Below are 19,983 nucleotides of genomic sequence, written 5' to 3'. Positions count from 1 at the left end.
TACATCCCTTTATGTTGTGTGTCTCTGTAGCTACTTGGATTTAAAAAAGAAAGAGGAACAAGAGCAGGAACTGATCTGTTTCCAAGCAGAGGGCAGACGACAGTTGGCTTGCACAATCAGTGTGTGAGCCACTTCTTGTTTGATGCGGGTGAATTCTCAACAGTTCCTCACTGGCTTACACAAAGCAATGAAGTGATGAGGTCACATCATGCTACATAATTTGCCTTTAAATGGATTTCATTTACTGAGTTTTGCGTCAGTCTTATTTCACACATTTGCCACTGTGAAAACATTTCATTGTAGACTCTGTCACTGTGGTCACGTTACATCAGGGGAGGCTTCTTAAAAAGAGGCAGGAGACTGGTCACTCTTATTATGCTCATATGGTCCCTGTTCTTACGATTCCATCTTGATTTCTTTGTTCCTTCAGTTTTCCAGGAGCAACTTCGCCAGGGACTGGAGGACATCCCTCTTCTCATAAAGGTACATCTGAGTCTCCCACAGCATGTTCACCAGGATTGCATCACTCACCTCATCCAGCATCACCTCCTGTGATAGCTGGGGGCTCAACCTGCACACACGATTTATGGAAAGTGATGATGGCCTTAATGGTAATTATAAATACAACCAAATAACAAAACCATAAAATCTATCAAAACTACAAATTCACATTTAATTGAATTAAAAATGAAAATAAAGCATGCATGTCTCATTCAGAAGCAGAGAGTGACATGAAAACTGAAATAGACATATTTTACCTGATTTATACAGAGATTCAGGCAACATAACCAAAGCAACACATCTGTATATGAGAACTAACTGACCTGTGATAGATGGTGTCGATCATGTCACACCAAGCTTGAGCTCTTTCTACAGCACAGCCATCAGAGTCTGTACACTGTCCATGCGTAAAGACAAGTTCATAATAATAGAACAAACAATGAATGAATTAGGGATCACGGTTCAAGTCCAGCACTTGTGGATTAAACCACTGAACATGCTGTAGCTGAACTTACGCAGTCCACCAGCATCTTCCCCAGCTCCTTTGCTCCTATGATGCTCTTGGCAAGCTCCAGGGGGTTGGAAGGACGGAAGACATCCACAGAACTCACTGCTACCTGAGGAGGTTTACCTGGAGACACACATGACATTTAAACAGCAGGACTTGATGCTTTGCTTGGGTGATTTGCATGATGTGCACAATAAAAGCTATTGCATGCAAGATATGGAGTGACTTACCTGTACCAAGGGAGACTACTATACCCAGCCTCTTAAGCTCCACCCCACGGCCCTGAGACGGAGGAATATCAATTAGTTAATATAACTGTACTTACTTTAAGACTAAGAGGAGAATTAAAAAATGCCACTTTTTGCCCACCTCTGCTTTTAAAGATTTGTTGTACTGATGGATTTCTGCCATGGCATCCAGCGTTGGGTTATTGGCCAGCAGCCCGCCGTCCAGAAAGCGTCCCATGGGTCGGAAGTAGGTGGGAGCAGCACCACTGGAGCGAGCGGCTCGCCACACAAGTTGCTCTGACACAAGCGCAAAGAAAGTTTAAACATAATATTAATACTCATTATTTGTTAAAAATAATAGCACTGTAGCACAGAAAAGTCCTGCCGAGTGCTGCAGCATATTGTCTGTTGCTGTGTTATTAAAACCTTCAAATTCATGTTTTCCAAACAACAATTAAAAAGAAAAACACATGGGTGCTAAGTGAGATAGAATAGATTCTTACTTAAAGATTTAAGTTTGCATCAAATAAAAATCATCTCATACAGCAGGATTTCTGCAGGTACAGTAGACACAGTTTAACATAAAGAGGTTTTTAGTTCCAATAACTAACATCTACAATGAAAGTATGGTGGAGAAATAACGAGAACGACGTGGCCCAGATGTATCTACTATACAATGCCACATTATATTAGCAATTCCCAGGCCCAGCAATTTATAACCAGAACTCCTAAAAATCAAACTATGTGACATTTAGTCTATACGGTGTTTTATACAGTAGCTGACATAACAGCCTGTCTTCCTGTTTGAAGGATGCTGGATCCATTGCTGTACACTACTATAACACCTGTAGATGCCCTGCACACACACATTCAAGCGTCCCACCACACACCTTCATCTGTCACCTTCCTACGCTTTCTGGGTGGCTCCTCTGTGTATCCTACTACCAATACATCCTCATCCTCCCATCCTGTAACAACAACATTGCTGGCACTCAAACAACACAACTGCATAAACACAAACTGATATGTAGGTGTAACATTCACCTAGAGCTTTAATTTTCAAGTTTCATTTTCTAAGTGCTCTGAAAACCTGTTTAAACGCGCTGTTAACCTGTCGCTCTTACAGTAGGTACAGATATGGAACCTGCAGATTTTGATGCCACCCAGTGGTAAGTTCAATACACTCCACTCTCCCCTCAGTACAACAGTGCAGGAAGCTGATAGGACCGACTGTCATTTTACCTTCAGGGACAGTGAGCGGCTTGAACGTGGCTGTGGTTGCATATGGGGGCACTCTCTGGATGGAGGGAGGGTTGTAGTTCCTGAAAATGTGCAGCTCCCCTGGGTGTCTGTCTGCCAGAACACTAGTTACCATCACCCTGTCCGGAAACAAAGACATTAGAAGAAATACACACACGTACAAAAACCACCACTTTATTATAGCAGGACCAGTTACCTGGGGTATTGGACATCTGACATCCTGGTGTTCTCTCCAAACTCTTTCTTCAGGAAGTCCTCCAGGGGTGCAGATTCATAGGGTCGTGACCCTCTGAACACCTGCTCCTTCATCCTGAAGTACAGGCAGCGCAGATACTCCATGGACTTGCCTAAACATTTGAGGAACATGTTTACTGTCTTGATGCTACCCTACAAAATCCACACTAAAAAGGTTAAAGGGAAACACACACCATGGACTACAGCAAGTGCCAGGATGCCCCCCGTGCTCGTGCCAGCCACCCAGTCGAAAAGCTCTCTGATGGGACGACCAGCCTCTTTCTCCAGAGCAATCAGCATCTGGATCAATACCAGGCCTTTTATACCTCCACCATCCAGACACAGCAATCTATCCACCCTGCAGGAAAGGAGAACAAATGCACATACTGTACGTTTTTAATTGAGTGATTATTTTGTCCCTGAAACTGAAATATTAATATGAAAACAAATGACTTTTTTTTTACTACAAAACTAAAAAACACCTTTTTTGTAACGACCCGTATGAACAAACGTTCTCTTACTCACGTATTTCTCCCCACTTGATAGCCATCTACCTCCGATGCGCCTCTGCTCATGGCCCCGATTGCAGCCCCCATGTATATGATGTCCTGAAAGCCTGTTGGTTAGTCACAACAGCTATTTGTGTTACTGTATCTGGAATTCATCAAGTGTCAGCAAAGATGGAGGAGGAAAGGATTTAAGAAATAATTGGAATGTTTGCCATTATAGTTTTAACTGTGGCATATATATATATATATATATATATATATATATATATATATATATATATATATATACATACTGTATATATGACCTGTAAATATATGCAAGTCTATACTCTTTGGGAATGAAGACATAAAAAATCCAATTTCTTATATTTGTTTTTGTAATTTCACAACTAGCATAAACCAGCTGACCAACCAGACAAACCAAAACCAGAAATTATCCTGTAGAAGTCAAAGGGACAAATGTAAATCCTGTACATTCATATGAGAGCGAAAGACAGGAAGAGGTGAGGGATGTGGCGTTACCTATGCTTGGAGGCTTGGCGTTGTTTATGATGGGGGGAGGACTACCAGGGGAAGGAGGGAGGCATCGCTGAACCCCTACACTACACAGCATGTCCAGCAGTATCTTTCTGTTAGGACCTTTTCATGTCAACACAAAGACACACAAGCAAAAGCAGACATGCACACGCCACAAAAAGCAGAGTAGAGGAGAGGAGGAGAGAAAGCGTGAGAACACAAGCAAGCTGTTAGCAATTATCATGCATTTTGAAAATCAATACAGCAACCGGTTCATCAACATTTCTGCTTCAGAGCTGCCAACAAATATGCTCATGCAACAGGTATGTTGAAAACGACTTATTCAACAGCATTGTACTATGGTTCTCACTAAATAGTTTGTCATTACTCGAGTAACGAGTAACCATACCCATTACTGTCTAATGCACTGGCCACAACAATGTTACAACAATTGATCGTTTTACTGTGCCACTCACTCGGAGCACTACCCTCTACTGTTCAGAATGTGAATATGTGAGAAATCAATACAAATGATTTTACCTTGTGGCTGTAAAATCATATTAACTGCATGTTTAATAATCATGCTGAGTATCAGGTACAGGAGCTGCTCTTAACTAGATTAAAAATTTGCTATTGATTCATTATTTTCTCCTTTATCTGCATCACTGCGTACATGCTCGTGCATCACAAGCCCATTACTATGCATTTACTGCCAGACCCATCCTCCTCGTGCATCCTCTCTGTCTTGTCTCTCCTGTACCTTTGCTGGTGCGAGCTGCAATGAGTCCAGGTGTCTCTCCCAGGTCGTTGTGAATCTCCACATCAGCACCAAACACAATCAGAGCTTTGATCAGCTCTATATGGTCCATCTAAAAAGACAACAATCCCACAAATGACCCATTGTCCACATTATTTTCACAGGAAGATGAAATAAAATGAAAAAGGGTCCATCCGTCCTTTCCAACAATAGCTGTAGTCAATTACCTTAAATAACAGTCACCCTAACAGGAATCAGGAATGAGTTTTAAATCCTGTTGTCTATTATTATTATTTGCTATTGTAATAAAACTGCATACTTAAACAACATTGTTATAAATTCTATTTAAACCAGGTTTAACCAACACTAACTATGTTTTGTGCACACCTTCATAGCCAGGTGCAGGGCTGTGTTGCCGTCTTGTCCCTTCAGGTTGGCGTTGGCCCCGTGGGTGAGCAGCACCATGGCCGCATCAAAACGGCCCCTCTTGGTCAGAATGTGAAGGGCACTCTCCCCAGTGTTACTGAGGTAGTTGACTGAGCAGCCTTGCTCCAGCAGTACACGACACAGCTAGCACACAGATTGGGAGATTTTCATTACTTATATGTAGAATGTCGCAGCGATGGGATTATGTAAACCACAAGCTCCTTGCCTCAGCGGTTTTGGACCAGTGGAGGGGTGTCCCTCCATACAATGCATCCTGAGCATGAAGCTGGTTTGGATCTGCCTTAAGGATCTCCTCCACGCAGCTGACAGTCAAACATAAAAAGAAAGCGTTTGATGAAGTGATGATGAAGTTTGATGATGATGATGTCTTGCATACAATATATTGTACTATATACTAAGATATCAATGTATTTTACTGATCTTATAAAAAATTATCAGCAGTTACATGTCCATTTATAATACATTTGAACAGATTCCTGTTCCTTGCTCACCCCTTCTCGCTGTACTTCATGGCACTGTGGATGGGGTACCCACTACTGCCGATGACATCACACTTGGCCCCACCATCCAACAGAGCTTTGACAGTCCCCACACGTCCCAAACGACAGGCCACGTGGAGCGGCGTCTCCCCAGTACTGTTCACCTCGTTCACCCCCGAGCAAAGTCGTGAGCACAGGACCTGTATGAGATGACGCGGCTTTTAGGAATGTGCCATTGTGTAATGAATGACAACAGTAAAACCTGTGCATGAAACTGAGAGCTCATTCCAGGTGAGTCTCACCTGGATGACAGCAGGCGAGTCCTGCTTGGCGGCACTGTGCATGGGCGTTTCCCCGTTGCGGTCTTTGATGTCAGTGCGAGCCTGGCTTTCCTCCAACAGCTCCTTCACACACACCACGTCACCACGCTCACATGCCAGATGCAGCGGAGTCTGACCCGACGCGTCCCGAGCATTGATCTGACTACAAAAAGAAACATTATGAGGTGATTTCCCTTCAATAATACAAATAACTTACACTTCAACTTTGTTGGCAATATTATTTAAACGTGTTTTACTTATGCATATCTGCGAGGTTTCTTATGTGTTTTAAAGCATTGTATTGTCAAATCCGTGAACCGTGGACTGGGATGAGCGGGGGGAAAGCATGTTAATTAACAAAACTAACGCAGTCAAAATCAAAAATCGTGTCTACCTCTGAACATAGTTATGTTTAAGACACATTCTCAGGCCTGTTTCCACAGCAATGTGACCCGAACTCCAGTCCGGGTGGTTACGGATGCAGTCCACAATTGGCTGAGTGGTCTCTGCCTTCAGAGGAAGCGTCTCATAGAAGGGACGAAGTTTAAGGGCATACTGTGGGAACCAGTTCATAGCATCCTCCTCTGATGCCACCTGAAAAAGTCTGTGTTAGACAGTAAAGTCAACTCATGTTTCACAGGAGCTGTAACAGCAAACCTGAAATTGGAAACTACAAATTACACATTAGTAAATCACATTTCATAGGAAATTACAATTGTATAAAGACGTTTACGTACATCTGGGGAAAGTACAGAGTTTGTTAAAGAGAAGAGAAATAAACCATTGCAGCAGACAGACATTTACAGTAAAAGGATACTTTGTTCAGGTTTGGACTGAAAAGAAATTCAACACTAATTGCATCATGTAATGGGAAATTGTAATTAATCCATGCTCAGTAATCCCCTGAGTGTTTCAAGGAGGGATCTAAAAGCCAAAAATGGCTTCCTCAACAGGACCATTATCTCAACCACAAGTCAACACAAGGTCCTTCTTTAGATGAATGAAGCTTGCAGAGATCATAAGAGCCACGCCATCACATTACACACAAAGGCAATTGATTGTTTCCACAGCTGTTTTTAATTCTGCCAAACCACCTTGGCTTCATTCCTTTAACCAGCTCCATGTCTCAACATGGACTCATTCAAGATAAATGAAGCTGCTATGTTGAGTCCAAAGGTAAGCTAAATCAATGGCATTACATAGACACACAACCTCAGACAGATAACATCACTGTCTTTCTCCATGATGTGATCAGCACTGACCTCAGAGCCATGGTTGGCGTCTCAGGGCACATTAGCAAACAGTCCCATGACTGACACTGGGTGTTTCTGTACAGGTACATGCGTCCCTCCTCTCGCAACAACACTCTTCCTCCTCCACCATAGTCGGACAGTGGCACATCTCGGACTCGGTAGGGGTTGGTGAAGAGGGTGGACACGGAGGAGACTGTGTCCAACAGGCGGCCAAGGAACTGCATAGTTACCTGACAGGAAATGGAGAGATCACAGATAAGTGCATCCAGCCAAAGCATAAACGTGATGAAGGAGGTTTGGCAGCAACATAAAGAAACGTGTTTGTCTGGTATGTTAACATTACTACACTCTGTACAGTAGGATGGCTGCCAACATTTGCAGCAGATTTCTTTAGCCCCTGGGTTTGACTGAGGAGGCAAGTGAGGTTCCCCAGATTCAATTACGTGTTACTGCTGTTGGCAGGAGGCGGCTACAATATGTGGATGGATAACTCAACAACTGCACTGTACGGTCACACGTTGCTTCACAGCTGAGGTTAGAAGTCAATCCTTCTATTCTTATAAGGCTTCTACACCTTATAGTGACTCTAAAACTGACTGTAAATGGAGCTTAAAACCCTAAACAAGTGGCTCCGTTCATACCGTTCACGAGTTTCTGTTTGTGAATCGATTAGATGCAATATCAGCGCTAAATAGCACAACGGAACATTCCTGAAAATAATTTTTTAAATTAACATCTATCTTGCGAGCATCACCTGCCAAACGCAAAAATTCGGTGGTTAGCATCAGGTAACATATATGAGCGGTTACAGTCTTACCTGCTAGCAGTTCTCTGAGCTGCTTGACTTCTGACAGCGACATCAACAACCCCGACAGTGCAACCCAACATGCTGCAAATCATGACGGACGTCCGCGGATCCAATCTGAGCTCGGGATTTTCTGTGGCTCTATCAAGGGGGCGGGACTTAACACACTGAACACGCTCGAGCGTTCTGTGGTCGGAAAGTCCCATAAGCGAATCTTATCCCGTCGTGGTCACTCTAGCTTTTATGGATCTATAGAGATGTAGCTAATCTCATATTGATGCTGTAAATTATTTGTGCAACCAAATGCCCAAGAAACAATAGGCACACACTGTTTCATGTGTTTAACATTAGTATAGAGTACTACACTTTCAATTTCATTTTTATTTGGTTAATGTATACCAAAATGTGTAACCATCAGGTTATAGCACATTTAAAACGTGCTCAAGTGTGGCGGCAAACTTATGCAAGACATAAACATATTTAACCACAATCTACACAAACTCTTTAACGAAAGTAGGATAGGATATGACTTTTTTGATCCCACAATGGGGAAATTTCTGTGTTTTCAGCAGCAATTTGACAGGAAAAAAGAAGTAAACAACAACAAAGGAAAACATCAATTGTGCAACAACAGTAATACTTGTACATACCTGTACTAAGTAATGCTTACTATAACATAGTCATAGTAAAATATGAAAACTAAGTTTGGACGTCTCATGTTTTCTATGCACATTTATTTTGAAAAGTGATCTAAATAATAAGATATAGTTTAGCTTATAAAACAGTTATCTGCAATCAAATACAGAGCAAAGCTGACAAAGTAATTTCAGCCTGTTCTTAGGGTGTCTGGTGAGAATGGCTCACTTAAGGCCACTCTCTATTGGAGCTCCAAAGATGATGTATCTCTGAAATCTGAACTTACATCAGTGTTCAGGATCATTGTGCTCCTGGATCACCCGGCTTCCTCTGAGCTTGCAGACAGCCGCCCTGACGTAACACGGGAATACAGTTTTGACTACAAAATAGCAAGCAGTTCATGTGCAGAGGCAGCCAAAAAATTGCAAACAGTGGAAAAAGTGTACATATGAAATGGGTCCAGTGTGTGTGTGCATTTACAAATGGTCACACAATACGCCAGCGAACTCAGAAGGCAGAAAATGTCTCTATCTTTCGCTTAGAGTTTGCAACATATACTGTAAATGTCAGTCACAATTGTATTTAGTCACAATGTAACATATCGACCTAGAATTTTTCTATTGTAATATTTTTTGACAATGCAAAACAACATATTGTAGTTTGTAGCTTTTTTGCATCCTCCCGACGTCTTCCCGGTTGCCATGACGACCAGGGGGGCTGGCCCGGACCACGTGACAGAGAGTTGGCAGTCCGCGCGCTGCCGTGGTGCAGTGTGTGTGTGTGCGCGCTGCCTCTCGCGCTGTTTGGCTGTGGTCGGCCCAGCAGAGTTTGGCGTCTGGAGAGCGAGACAAACGCAGACAGGTAGCTTCGCTCGGGCATGAAAGATGGAGCAGTCGGCGGCGGGAGATCGTATTTTCGCCGCGGAAGCCATACTGAAACGCCGCGTCCGTAAGGTGAGCTACCGCCGCCGCCGCCGCTGGCTGGTGGCCGCGGTCAGCGCGGCGCAGCGCCGCGCGGCGCGGCACCGCTCCAGTCCATAGGCTGAGGGGCTGTCTGTTGAGCCTATGCAATGCTATAGAGGCCTGGTAGCTGGCGGACGCCTTTGCTTTGCTAGCCAGAACTAGCTAGCAGCTAACCGCCGAGGCTATCAATCATGGCTCGTATATTCAGGCTTTAGCAGGGCAATAAAACGGCGACACAAAGACGGGGCTAGCTGTAGAAGAACAAGGGCGAGCAGCCGAGGGGCTGTGGGCTGCTCTGAAATGGAGGGGCCTCGCTTCCCTGCCAGCTAATGTTAGCTAGAGCTGAGCGGTGACAGCCTCAGAGGTGGATGTTGCAGCCAGGTTAAAACCGTTGGCCTGTTTCTGTAGGTTGTGGAAAACTTTCAAACATTCGCCCTTGTTTCTTGTATGTTGCTGTTTATTAGCCAAAGCTGAGGAAAAGCTTTGAATGGCCAGTAGCGTCATTATTGATATAATACGGGAAACAAGTTGTAAAATGATGATAGTACACACAGTTAGCCAGGTTTCCTTCCACTTCTGAATTACAGGCTCAGTTCCATGACTTTGTGTCAACTCCAAAAACTCATCATATGAATAATAAAATAACTTCTTTGTGCAAATGACCAAATAATCCCTATTTGAATTGCAGATATCGTTACCAGGCAGTTATGTGTGGGCTTTCACATAATACGGAATGCAACTTGGAAAGTCCTAATAAGCTCACATCCCACGACAACTTACATTTCTTCAATAATACAATGTTTACCAGACTTGGAGATGTTGTTGATTTAGGAAAATGTAGGACTTTGTTCAGCATTGTGCATAAATAAAATCCCAGCATCTCCCATATGTAGGTTAACATTTGAACAGACGAGTGAGCAGGAGAAGATGATGCTGCAAATGTGTTGCAGATTTATGGGATTTGAAATCTTTTCTTATTATCAGACACGAGCTGTTCCATAATCCACCATCTGTCTTTTTTCATGCAGGCAAGAATTGAATACCTGGTGAAATGGAAAGGATGGGCAATGAAGTAAGCATTATCCTAACTTCAATTAAAGCTATTGTTTTTGTGTCAGCTTTTTTCACATTACATTTGATTTTTTTATATTGCTCGTCCTTTCTCAGACACAGCACTTGGGAGCCTGAGGAGAACATTCTGGATGACAGGCTCATACTGGGCTTTGAGCAAAAGTGAGTAAAGCAATTGAAAATAGATGCTCTTTGTTTACTGTGAACTTGCTTAGATTTTATCACTGTCAGCTGTGATCAGGATTTAATATAATGGTTTGAGATATTGTGAAAGTGCCTATTTTTAAATTTTGTTTGTTTGCCCTTACTTTAAGTTAAGACCCTATGTGTGTTACTGAAAGATCTATGTTCTTCGTGTTTTTCTACTGCTTCTTCCTGCTGAAGTGCTTTGACTGCTGCCAAACCACTTGAAAGCCTCGTGCTGCTCACAGAGACAGCGCGTTTACAGTAAAATAACTTGGACAGGAAACTGAAACGAACATCATAAACTGACAAAATTTGAAGAAAAACTTAACTGATCTTCAATGAGGGTTGACCTAAACAATGTCTGGTAGTATTTAAAAATGAAGAGACACTCTGATTCCTCCATAATTTATATGCAGAGAAGTTATCAGTCATTCCACCTCCAACACAGACTGGCAGATTATTTGCCATGGGCTCACAGATTACAACTAGTGCTTTCTGGTTTCCTCTGTACCTGCCCCAGCAATGTTCAGGCTGACAGAGGGCGGTGCCAGCCTGAGAGGGGGCGGAGCCAGCCTGCTGGGGCCAATCTGCTCAGTCCGCCATTGTTTTGCTCGCATACATATACAGCACTAATATTCAATGTCTGGAGGTCCCACTGTAGATTATTTGGAAGACTATGAGTACTTCAGCACGCACAGTCTGATATTTGTGGTTAGTATCATTAGCCAGAGTACAGCGCTGATGAGTTACAGTATGAATGAGGACGAAGCTGCCCGTGAGGAACCGGCACCCACAGCAGAGACCTGCCGTCAGACATTGCTTTCCATTTTTAACAAAAGATTATATAACATATATATGTTATAAAGTGTGTTTAAATAAAGACGTTGTCCCTTCACAGAGTCTCTGTGATGATATGTAACTGGTCAATATTATCTATAAAAGAATGAAATTAATTATTTTATTAGTATCAGGGTTGCTGCTAGCCAAGCTAATAAATAGGCTAACGTTATCAAAGTAAGCTAACGCTTGTGAATGCAGCGTTGCAAATTAGCACAGGGATATTCAGTGGTCGGATCTCCCTGCTGTCAGTTGCCGCACCTTTCGGCTGTGACAGCGTCGTCCACTTTGAGTACTGTAACTTTTCTGGGCTGCACTGACTGTTCTAACACTATAGAACTCACTGCCTTCTTAATAATCCAGAGCAGGTCGTCCAGCCATTGAATATTAGTGCTGTAGGTGTACCATATGCATTAAAAATAATGGCGGACTGAGCAGTTGCGCTCCAGCAGGCTGCCTCTGCCCCCTCTCGTAATGACCCCGAGCCCTCCCATTCTGGCCCCGCCCCTTCCCAGACTGACCGTTGCTGGGGCAGGTACAGAGGAAATCAGGAAGCACTAGTTGTAGTCCGGAGGAATAAATGATAATTTCTCTGCATAGAAATTATGGAGCAGTCCATGAATGTCTCCATATTCTTAAATATTACCCAAGGTCATTTTGATTAACCCTTATTGAACATTGGTGAAGTTTTCCTTTAAATGACACATCAAAAGTAAACTCAAGTGGACATGCAAATGCAGAGCCTGTGTGCATTCAAAAGTCTACGTTTGCACATTTCATTTTGTATGATCTGTTCACGTCTCATTCACCTTTTTTTTTTATTAGATTAGTCATTTGTTTTAACTGTTGGTAGAACTTGAACTGCCACTTTCATTCTCAGGGAACGAGACAGAGAGCTGCATGGGCCGAAGAAACGGGGACCAAAACCCAAAAATCTTGTCTTTAAGGTACAGTTGTCTCCTATACACTGTATAGAAGCCAGTGCTTTGAGACATTTAATTTTACAAACCAGCTTAGTGCAGTGTTGTGCACATCTGTAAGTGGCAGGGTTCATTCAGACTCCATTTTAACACAGCCCCTTGCTTTGAAACTACACAGACAGATGTTTTAGTGTCTGCGAATAAAGTCAACTGGAGAACAGAAGCAGACAGGAGATTAACTTTATGGTTTCAGGAGTCACACTGCACTAGCAAGTGTGAACTTTTGTGTTCAGCTAAAGACTCAGTGAAATTCAGTTTTCTAGTTTTATATGGAAGGTGAGTAGAAGTTGCCTAATGCTGTTGTCCCTTTTCGGGTGTTTAAAATGCTAAAAACTGTAATTTGTCAACTGAATTTAAGCCAGAGATATGTTTTGGTCTACAAACTACAAAAGCTTTGAGTACTAAAACTGGGGACTTAGTGGGTCTAATGCAGTTTCATTTTCTTTGCCCTCATTCTCTTGTAAAAATGTTTTTTGAAATGTGTTGCTTTCTTTAGGCCCGTGGTCAGAAAGGTGAGGCCAGCAGCAAAACGTCCAACAACCGCCAAAACACACCTCGCTCCTCTTCCTCCACATCCACATCAGGCAGAGCAGCTGCCTCCGCTCCGTTACCGCCTTCGTCATCCTCATCTGCGGCCCCCTCTCCTAAACTCAACTCTCTAGCGGCCACTCACAAGCTGAAGAAAGACATTCACCGTTGCCATCGAATGTCCAGGCGCCCCCTACCTCGCTCTGATCCCATGGCACCAACGTTCACTACCCCTGGTGGCTTTCCCTCTCGCATGCATGTCTCCCCCTTCTCCGAAACTGTCCGTATCCTTAACCGCAGAGTCAAACCCCGGGAGGTGAAAAGAGGTCGGATCATCCTTAACCTGAAAGTTATTGACAAGTCAAGTCGTGGTGGCACAGCCTCAAGCAATAGGAATATTACAGCAGGACGTCAAAACATCCCTTCTCGCAATCGTATCATTGGGAAAAAAGGAGAGGTTCCTTACAGACCCTTCCAGCCCCCTCTGAAGATGCTGGGGTTTCCGATGTATGGAAAGCCATTTGGGCTGCAGTGCAGAGGCCCTGTGCCTTTCAATTCGCACCCAGGATCCTGCTCCAGCACAGGAACCAGGGACAGCCACACCACTCCTTCTCAGTACCAGTCACCTCCCTCCCCTTCTAGTTCCAGTGGCTCTGAAGGAAAATCTACCAGCACCTCAGCTGCACTGTCCCAGACCACCACTGGACCCTCACCTAATGAGGCTCCTAAGTCCAGTAAACTCCACACAGAGAGCCAGAAGGGTCAGAGTGCCAAGCCGTCTACTCCTTCCCCTTCCAAGGATACCAGTCCTACAGGAGTAGCATCACCGTTCCTCCCCGCCTCACCCTCGTCTTCCTTAGAAGATGAAGAAGAGAAACATTTGGTGCCCACAGAGGGAGGCAGGAAAAATCTTCCTCAACGCAGGGCTAAGCCCCAGCAGCCTGCCGCACTTCCCCCTGCCACCCCTGGAGACAGCAGCTCAGCAACCACTGAAGTCCTAAGGGTGCCAGCTGAGGGAGACCCAGACTGGCACCCCGAAATGTCTCCAAGCTGCAAGGATGTGGTCGTCACTGATGTCACCACCAACCTTGTAACCGTCACCATAAAAGAGTTCCCCTCCCCTGCCTCTCCCTCCGGTAGCCCAGAAAATGCTTCCTCCCCTGCCCCTGCCACCACGTCTGACGACACCTCCCCAGCCAAGCCATAGAAATCAGATCTTATAAAGTTGATTGCCATTGATTAAAAAATGCTAGTGCTCTCACTTTAGCCCTCTCCCACCTTCTCCTTGAAGGTGTGTCCATCTTTAGCAGTTAATATGTTCTAAGTTGACACCACCCACCGTCAACTACGTAAAAAAGCATATTTTTTTAAAAGAAGTATATAAATTCTAAAAGGAGCAGCTAATACGCCCTTCTTGTCACTTAAAATTGCCATATTTTGTCCACTTGCACAGCACTGATGGCACTGAAGCAGACTTGGATGTAAATGGCTTTGTTTTCTTTCACTTGCACCAGACATGCTGCGTTTGTTGTAAAATACAAACAAGCTACAGTCAAAGAAGTGAGACCCTCTCCCATCTGCTGCGTAAAGCTAGTGCACGATTGTGCACGTGAAACAATCCAATGCTGTTTAGATGCGTGCTCTGCTGCGAAGGCTCTTCCCGGTAGCCTTTAGGTGTTTTGCCAATTTCCTGTCCATTAATTTCAATAGAAGTCAAGCTTGTTAATGATAAGTGAGGTAATGTGTTTTTGCACTTAACACGGTTGGACTCATATATTGCATCAATACAGCGAGGTAAATGCAATGCACTTGACAACTTCAAAAATGATCTATGTAGTTTTTCAAGGCCTTGTCCTCTTGCTCTCTTGAACGCACATGCATATACATACAGTGTGAGTAAGTATTTATATGCACGCACAACCTTCAAAGCTGCGAAGTAATGTACAAAATCAATGGTTTTGACGTAATTGCTGTCCTTGCCATCTCTTCCTGCTTCCCACCACCTTCCTTAACCCCTTCATGTCCACCAAGACTCTAAACTGGCCCACAGTGGTGAAGTCCTCTCTGCACGCCAGGTGGGCACCACATACCTTCTCAAAGAGTCAAGATCTAGAAGGTCCATGAGTTGAACACAGTTTCGGCCAAGGCCACCAGACAAGTGCAGCTAGAAGCAGTTTGTTGAACCTGTGAGCTACTTTACAGTGGAACATGCATTATTACAGTAAAAGTCAAAAGTGACTGAGTTCAGTCTTGTTGGATGTTGCTCAACTGTCTTTAAGCTAACAGTGCTTTTATTTGTATGTTCTCAAGTGCTAGTTTCTGTAGAGGTGGTTCATGTAGCACGGTTCAGTGTCCTGCTACCTATAGGGCTAGAGAAACCAAACCAGGCTCGACTGTGGTAGACTTATTGGATAACGGTTGTCTTGTTTTCTCTCTCTCTCAACTCAGCACAACTCTGCAAATCACTTACTGTGAGCGTTGTTTGGGATGTGTTTATTATATAAAGGCAGAATTTCAGTATTTCTTTGACATGTTCTGACTGTAAGTTTTACCTACTGGTTGAAAATTTGTTTACTGGTTTACACTCATAGTTTCGGTGGTAGATTTCTGTCTCTCTGATGCTTATGTTGCACAGTTGGTGCCGTTAGTGGTTGATTGCAGCCAAGCTTCCCTGGTGTTATTGGCTCGGTCTATATTGTCAGTCTGTCTAGTGCAAAGAAATGTTACCTATATACATGTAACTGATACATGATCACAGCTGGCAAACCTGTACAGAACATTCTTGGTGTAAACGTTGGTTCTGCAATGCTCGAGTACTTGAACTAGTTCAGTAACAGCCCATGGTAGGGGAGTAATGGGACAGTCTAACAAGAGGAACAGTTGTCTTGAGTTCTTGTTTTGGCACCATCTTATAAAGCATTTGAACAAGGCACATCTTTAGTCCCGATTTAGACTATGACACCACACCCTTACGTCTGTTTGCTTAGTGCTGTTTCTCACATGCAGAGGAATGAGGAAATAATACAAAAGATCCAATAGCGTGCTAGAATTAAAATGAAGGGACAGCATACTCTGCTGCTCGGCTCCAGTATGAAATCCCCTCAAGACAAATTATCATTTGTCTGTGACAAGTCAGTGGAGACTGTCGCCTCGTTTTCCTTTTTTTTTGTCTAGAATGGATGTGTTCTGTTTTCCATTGACTTTATATTAAAGAACAACTGTTTAATAGACTAGTGGTTACGAAAAAACATTTGATTTCAGAGTTTGATCTCTCTCCCACGTGACCCTCTGCCAAGTTAATTTACTGAAATACATTTATACTGAAATATCTGAATGAGTTTTGACCATTTTTTTGAAAATCAAGTTAATGTATAATACTTAAAAAGACGTTGGTATAAAGTACTTCTTTTTAAGCACTTCATACACAGGTTTTAAAGGCTCCTCTGATGCTGCCTGCTCTTTATGGACCTTTCCAGACCTCGGCTCTGCTTATGGTGCAGCTGTGTGTTACAATATTTAAAAAATGCTCTGCATGTGTTGCCTTATCGTTGCTCCCTTCTACCCCAGCCACACTCCAGGCATTGTTTCCCTCTTCTTGCTTGGCTCCCGTCACACTGAACATACTATAAAACATCCAGAAACCGTGGTAACTTCAAGGATTACACAGCCACAAACGATGACTTTAGCAGTTTCTCTTGTCTTCTTCTTTTTTCTTCTTCTTCTGGGCACAGCATTCTTCTTGTCTTTGTTCAGCAATGATGAGGAAGATGTTGCATCCTCTTCTGTTACGTACTGGTAGGTTCTAGGTGTCAATACTGTTTTAATACTGTCATAAGTTACACATGAAAGTATTTATTCCAAAGTGAGACATCCATCACATGAAGAAAAATTTGTTGCTATTAAGAAATGCTTGATGTCACACATAACTTGAGGGGTGGTAAAGTAATTAACTTAAATCCCATAATCGACCAAATCAAAATGGTCTGTATCTACAAAAGCATGATGAACTGTTTTCTTCTCCAAATGGATATATCATAATTTGGAATAGATTTTTTAACTACTGTATCTTTAATATCTTTAAGTGGTGGATAGAAGTGACTCTTGCAGTTGGTAGATGTGTAAGGTTTTAGGCTGCTAGCTGACGTTTCCAACAGTTGATAGTAACGTTTGCTTTTTTGTTTTCTTTCTCATAAGGGGTAGCACAAAGTAGTGGCCTATCTTACAACCAAATAGGGCTCTTCATTGTATTATTTTATGCTATTTTTATGCTATTTTTCTTGTTTGAATTGTGCTTGATTTATTTGGCACTAATTGGGGAAAAATAGAAGGATCCTCGATGTAACGTGTGGTTAAAGATGATTAATGAATTGAAAATTGTGCTTTTTAAGCCTTTTTTCCCTTTGTACTGTACTTTAATACTTTTTTTGAAATATGCATAATGTTAATGTGATGTTGTTTATTTGAATGCCATAGTTCAATAGTCCAACATGGCTTTGATGGAAAGGCAAACTCCAATGGATTTAAATGTGTCAAGACTGCAGTTTTGTCTGGTTTTATGCTAATATGAATTATGTACATTGTATTGTTGGTAATGATGAGGAGGTAATGGATAATTATGAAATTGTAATGTAACTGAACTTCTGGAGCATGTTTTGCAATACCCTTATTGTACAGATGATGTATTCAGTGTCATGTTACCTGTTTTGCTTTTTCTGTGTTTCTTGTACAAGGCTTTTATTAAAAGCTTCTTAAGACTGAGCTGACATATGTTTTGTGTTTATCGATGTCTGAGTTGCGTTTTAATTTACGTTTAAGGTTTTGGACTGCAGGTTCTAGGGAACTATATGATGTGTCTTCTGTACACGTGCACAGAAAAATAAGATTTTCAAATAAATGTGTTTACTAGGATGCCTTTGCCTCATGGGAAAAGAGAAAAGTAACAACAATTTGTACATTTATCATTTATTCATGTGGATTGACACAAAAGCTCCAATTACGCAAACAGAGGAGCAAACATACCCATTTGCTAAGACGCCTCAAGAATCATATTATAAATCAGTGCATCGACCCCTACAAGTTGCAGTGTTCTAATGACTGAATACATTTATCCACTCACAAATAGACGACATGTCTTTTGACTGGGAGCACTACCAAAAACCAGCAGCAGTGCTGCTTTCAGGTGTCCCCACAAAGAGGCGCTGTTGAGCCACTTATGTGTGATTACAGATACTGCAAAAAGAAAAAATAACCCTTGTGTTCGTCAGGCCTGTGGAAGCTGGGGTGAACTGAAGGTGAAAGTGCCTGAGTATTCAATGCTTCAATGTGATAGCATGTGTTTTTTTTTCTATTGGAGGTGTGTTCATTTTGTACTTGTGATGCTGCTTGTGTAATAATCGTTGAAAAAAACAATCACTTACATATAGAGGCGACACAAAGCTGTCAAATCTACCATGTTCTCCATCCTTTTTTAGCTGAGTGGGAAGAAGTAGTTCTACTTCAATAACTGGCCTAGATTTATGTGTGTGGAGCCGTCTCAGGAGATTAATACACAATTTAAATGCCTGGTCAGCCTACTAAACCTGGATACACTGTTGAGTCTCTGACTGGGGTTTCTAAATGCGCTCTGAATATACCTTTTGAAAGTGATGGAAAAGCAGGACATTTATTCAGTATTTAACTAATGTCACTGAGGGTCATCTTTTACATCAGTGTTTTATGGGATAAGTGTGAATGGCATAATAAAAAAGGGCAAACTGAAAATGAAAAATCAATGATTAGAGACTAAGACTGCAAAAGAAAAAAAAGCAATAAGGAAAACGTTCTATACAAGGACTTTCACCTCTGCAGTTCTGTAAATACTGTAGCCTTTTTCCTGTAAAAACTCATTTTAGCTTTTGTAATGTCCTTTATACCGAAGTAGCAGATCTTGATCCTCAAGGTTATGCAAAGCAAAATAAGAGAAATAGCATCATCCATTTCGAAGACTTCCTCTTCATCCACTAATAAACAAGTCAGTTTGACATAGAAACACCAGCTGCACCAGTACTCAGCTCATTAAAACACTAAATGCAGCCATTGTTTAATGAAGACTCACGTGTAACTACTTCAACAATCTCACTTCAAGGTTGTAATTTATTGTGCCAATTGATTTGTTCTCCTCGCTGTAAAAAAAAAGCGGTCAGTGCAGTAAACTAGAGATGAGCCACGTCTCGTTTCTTAATGTGGACGAACATCAACACCAGATTTTCCTCAAACTAGTTTTTTATATCTTGTGAAAAAAAGCTGCTCAAGGTCTTGGTCAGGGTCAGGCCACTTCTGCTGGTGTTAGCATTGGTTTTTTGCAAACAAATTGTTCCTCCTACTCAGTATCAAAGCTTTAGTGCTTGCATTCTTTCAGTTTTTCTCTTTTTCTTCTTATGTCCTCTTCCAACATTTATTGCTCACTGTAAATGGTTTTGTTGTTGTTTTTAAAATTTTGATAATACATAATTACAAATTTAATCAGTATCTCTCAACAGTCAAAGTATCTTTATTCTTTACACACTCATACTACAACAAATGCAACATTGTATCTTATCTCTTCCACTGTCACCATAATTTACACAAACATATATAGTTGTACGGCTTTTTTGGAAATGACATTCGTTGATGTAAAGCATCCTCTGTCATCCTGCTCTGAACCCAGGGGAAATAACTCAATAATGTACTGCGATACCTCTCTGGGATGTTTCAATTTAATGCAGCTTATATTTTACGGCCACTGTATTTATTTACTTCATTACATGTATATGTTTTTATTTAGTTTATATTATCAAAATCACAATTCAATATGGTTTATACATTTCACGGAAATGAACCCAAGGCTTCTACTACACCTGCAGATCTGTTTTCTTGTACTGTACTTCAGTGTTTCCCAGAGCATGTACTTAGCATTTCTGCTTCAGTGAAGTACTTTTATATTAAGTAC

The 19,983-nt window shown here is 42.1% G+C and overlaps 2 protein-coding genes across 5 annotated transcripts; one reads left to right on the top strand and one right to left on the bottom strand.

Annotated features, from left to right (window-relative positions):
- Window positions 1–103: 103 nt before the first annotated feature.
- Window positions 104–8,886, bottom strand: pla2g6 (phospholipase A2, group VI (cytosolic, calcium-independent)). 4 transcript variants are annotated; one of them, XM_029173872.3, is made up of 19 exons: window positions 8,739–8,885; window positions 7,021–7,241; window positions 6,153–6,362; window positions 5,741–5,921; window positions 5,451–5,638; window positions 5,165–5,261; window positions 4,900–5,082; window positions 4,516–4,624; window positions 3,762–3,878; window positions 3,256–3,346; window positions 2,925–3,088; window positions 2,693–2,843; window positions 2,479–2,615; window positions 2,127–2,204; window positions 1,379–1,533; window positions 1,240–1,291; window positions 1,017–1,132; window positions 825–898; window positions 104–571 (listed from the first exon to the last, which is right to left on the bottom strand). In XM_029173872.3, the coding sequence occupies exons 1-19, from the start codon at window positions 8,754–8,756 to the stop codon at window positions 427–429; spliced, it is 2,487 nt and encodes an 828-aa protein (XP_029029705.1). In that variant the 5' UTR covers window positions 8,757–8,885; the 3' UTR covers window positions 104–426. The 4 variants fall into 4 exon arrangements, with proteins under 4 accessions (XP_029029705.1, XP_029029786.1, XP_055360861.1 ...); XM_029173953.3 differs by lacking the exon at window positions 8,739–8,885 and adding an exon at window positions 7,829–7,974; XM_055504886.1 differs by lacking the exon at window positions 3,762–3,878 and having other exon boundaries at window positions 8,739–8,886.
- Window positions 8,887–9,190: 304 nt separating this feature from the next.
- Window positions 9,191–17,774, top strand: cbx6a (chromobox homolog 6a). Its single transcript, XM_029175291.3, has 5 exons — window positions 9,191–9,405; window positions 10,443–10,486; window positions 10,582–10,647; window positions 12,389–12,455; window positions 12,985–17,774. Exons 1-5 carry the CDS (start codon window positions 9,337–9,339, stop codon window positions 14,221–14,223), a joined length of 1,485 nt encoding a protein of 494 aa, XP_029031124.1. The 5' UTR covers window positions 9,191–9,336; the 3' UTR covers window positions 14,224–17,774.
- The last annotated feature ends 2,209 nt before the right edge of the window (window positions 17,775–19,983 follow it).

Source organism: Betta splendens, chromosome 1, assembly GCF_900634795.4.
Source record: "Betta splendens chromosome 1, fBetSpl5.4, whole genome shotgun sequence".
In the NCBI taxonomy this organism is placed as follows: Eukaryota; Metazoa; Chordata; class Actinopteri; order Anabantiformes; family Osphronemidae; genus Betta; species Betta splendens.
The sequence above is the reverse complement of the archived record's forward strand: the minus strand, read 5'-3'. Positions and strand labels throughout refer to the sequence as shown.

What these genes read in the sequence shown, in the direction of transcription:
- pla2g6 (XM_029173872.3), bottom strand. An exon ending in AGTAGTCTCCCTTGGTACAG is followed by an intron (nt 1,133 to 1,239) that starts GTAAGTCACTCC and finishes GTGTGTCTCCAG; the next exon opens with GTAAACCTCCTCAGGTAGCA. An exon ending in ATCGACACCATCTATCACAG is followed by an intron (nt 572 to 824) that starts GTCAGTTAGTTC and finishes TCGTGTGTGCAG; the next exon opens with GTTGAGCCCCCAGCTATCAC.
- cbx6a (XM_029175291.3), top strand. Translation starts at nt 9,337, where the DNA reads ATGGAGCAGTCGGCGGCGGGAGATCGTATTTTCGCCGCGGAAGCCATA. An exon ending in TGGAAAGGATGGGCAATGAA is followed by an intron (nt 10,487 to 10,581) that starts GTAAGCATTATC and finishes GTCCTTTCTCAG; the next exon opens with ACACAGCACTTGGGAGCCTG. An exon ending in ATACTGGGCTTTGAGCAAAA is followed by an intron (nt 10,648 to 12,388) that starts GTGAGTAAAGCA and finishes TTTCATTCTCAG; the next exon opens with GGAACGAGACAGAGAGCTGC.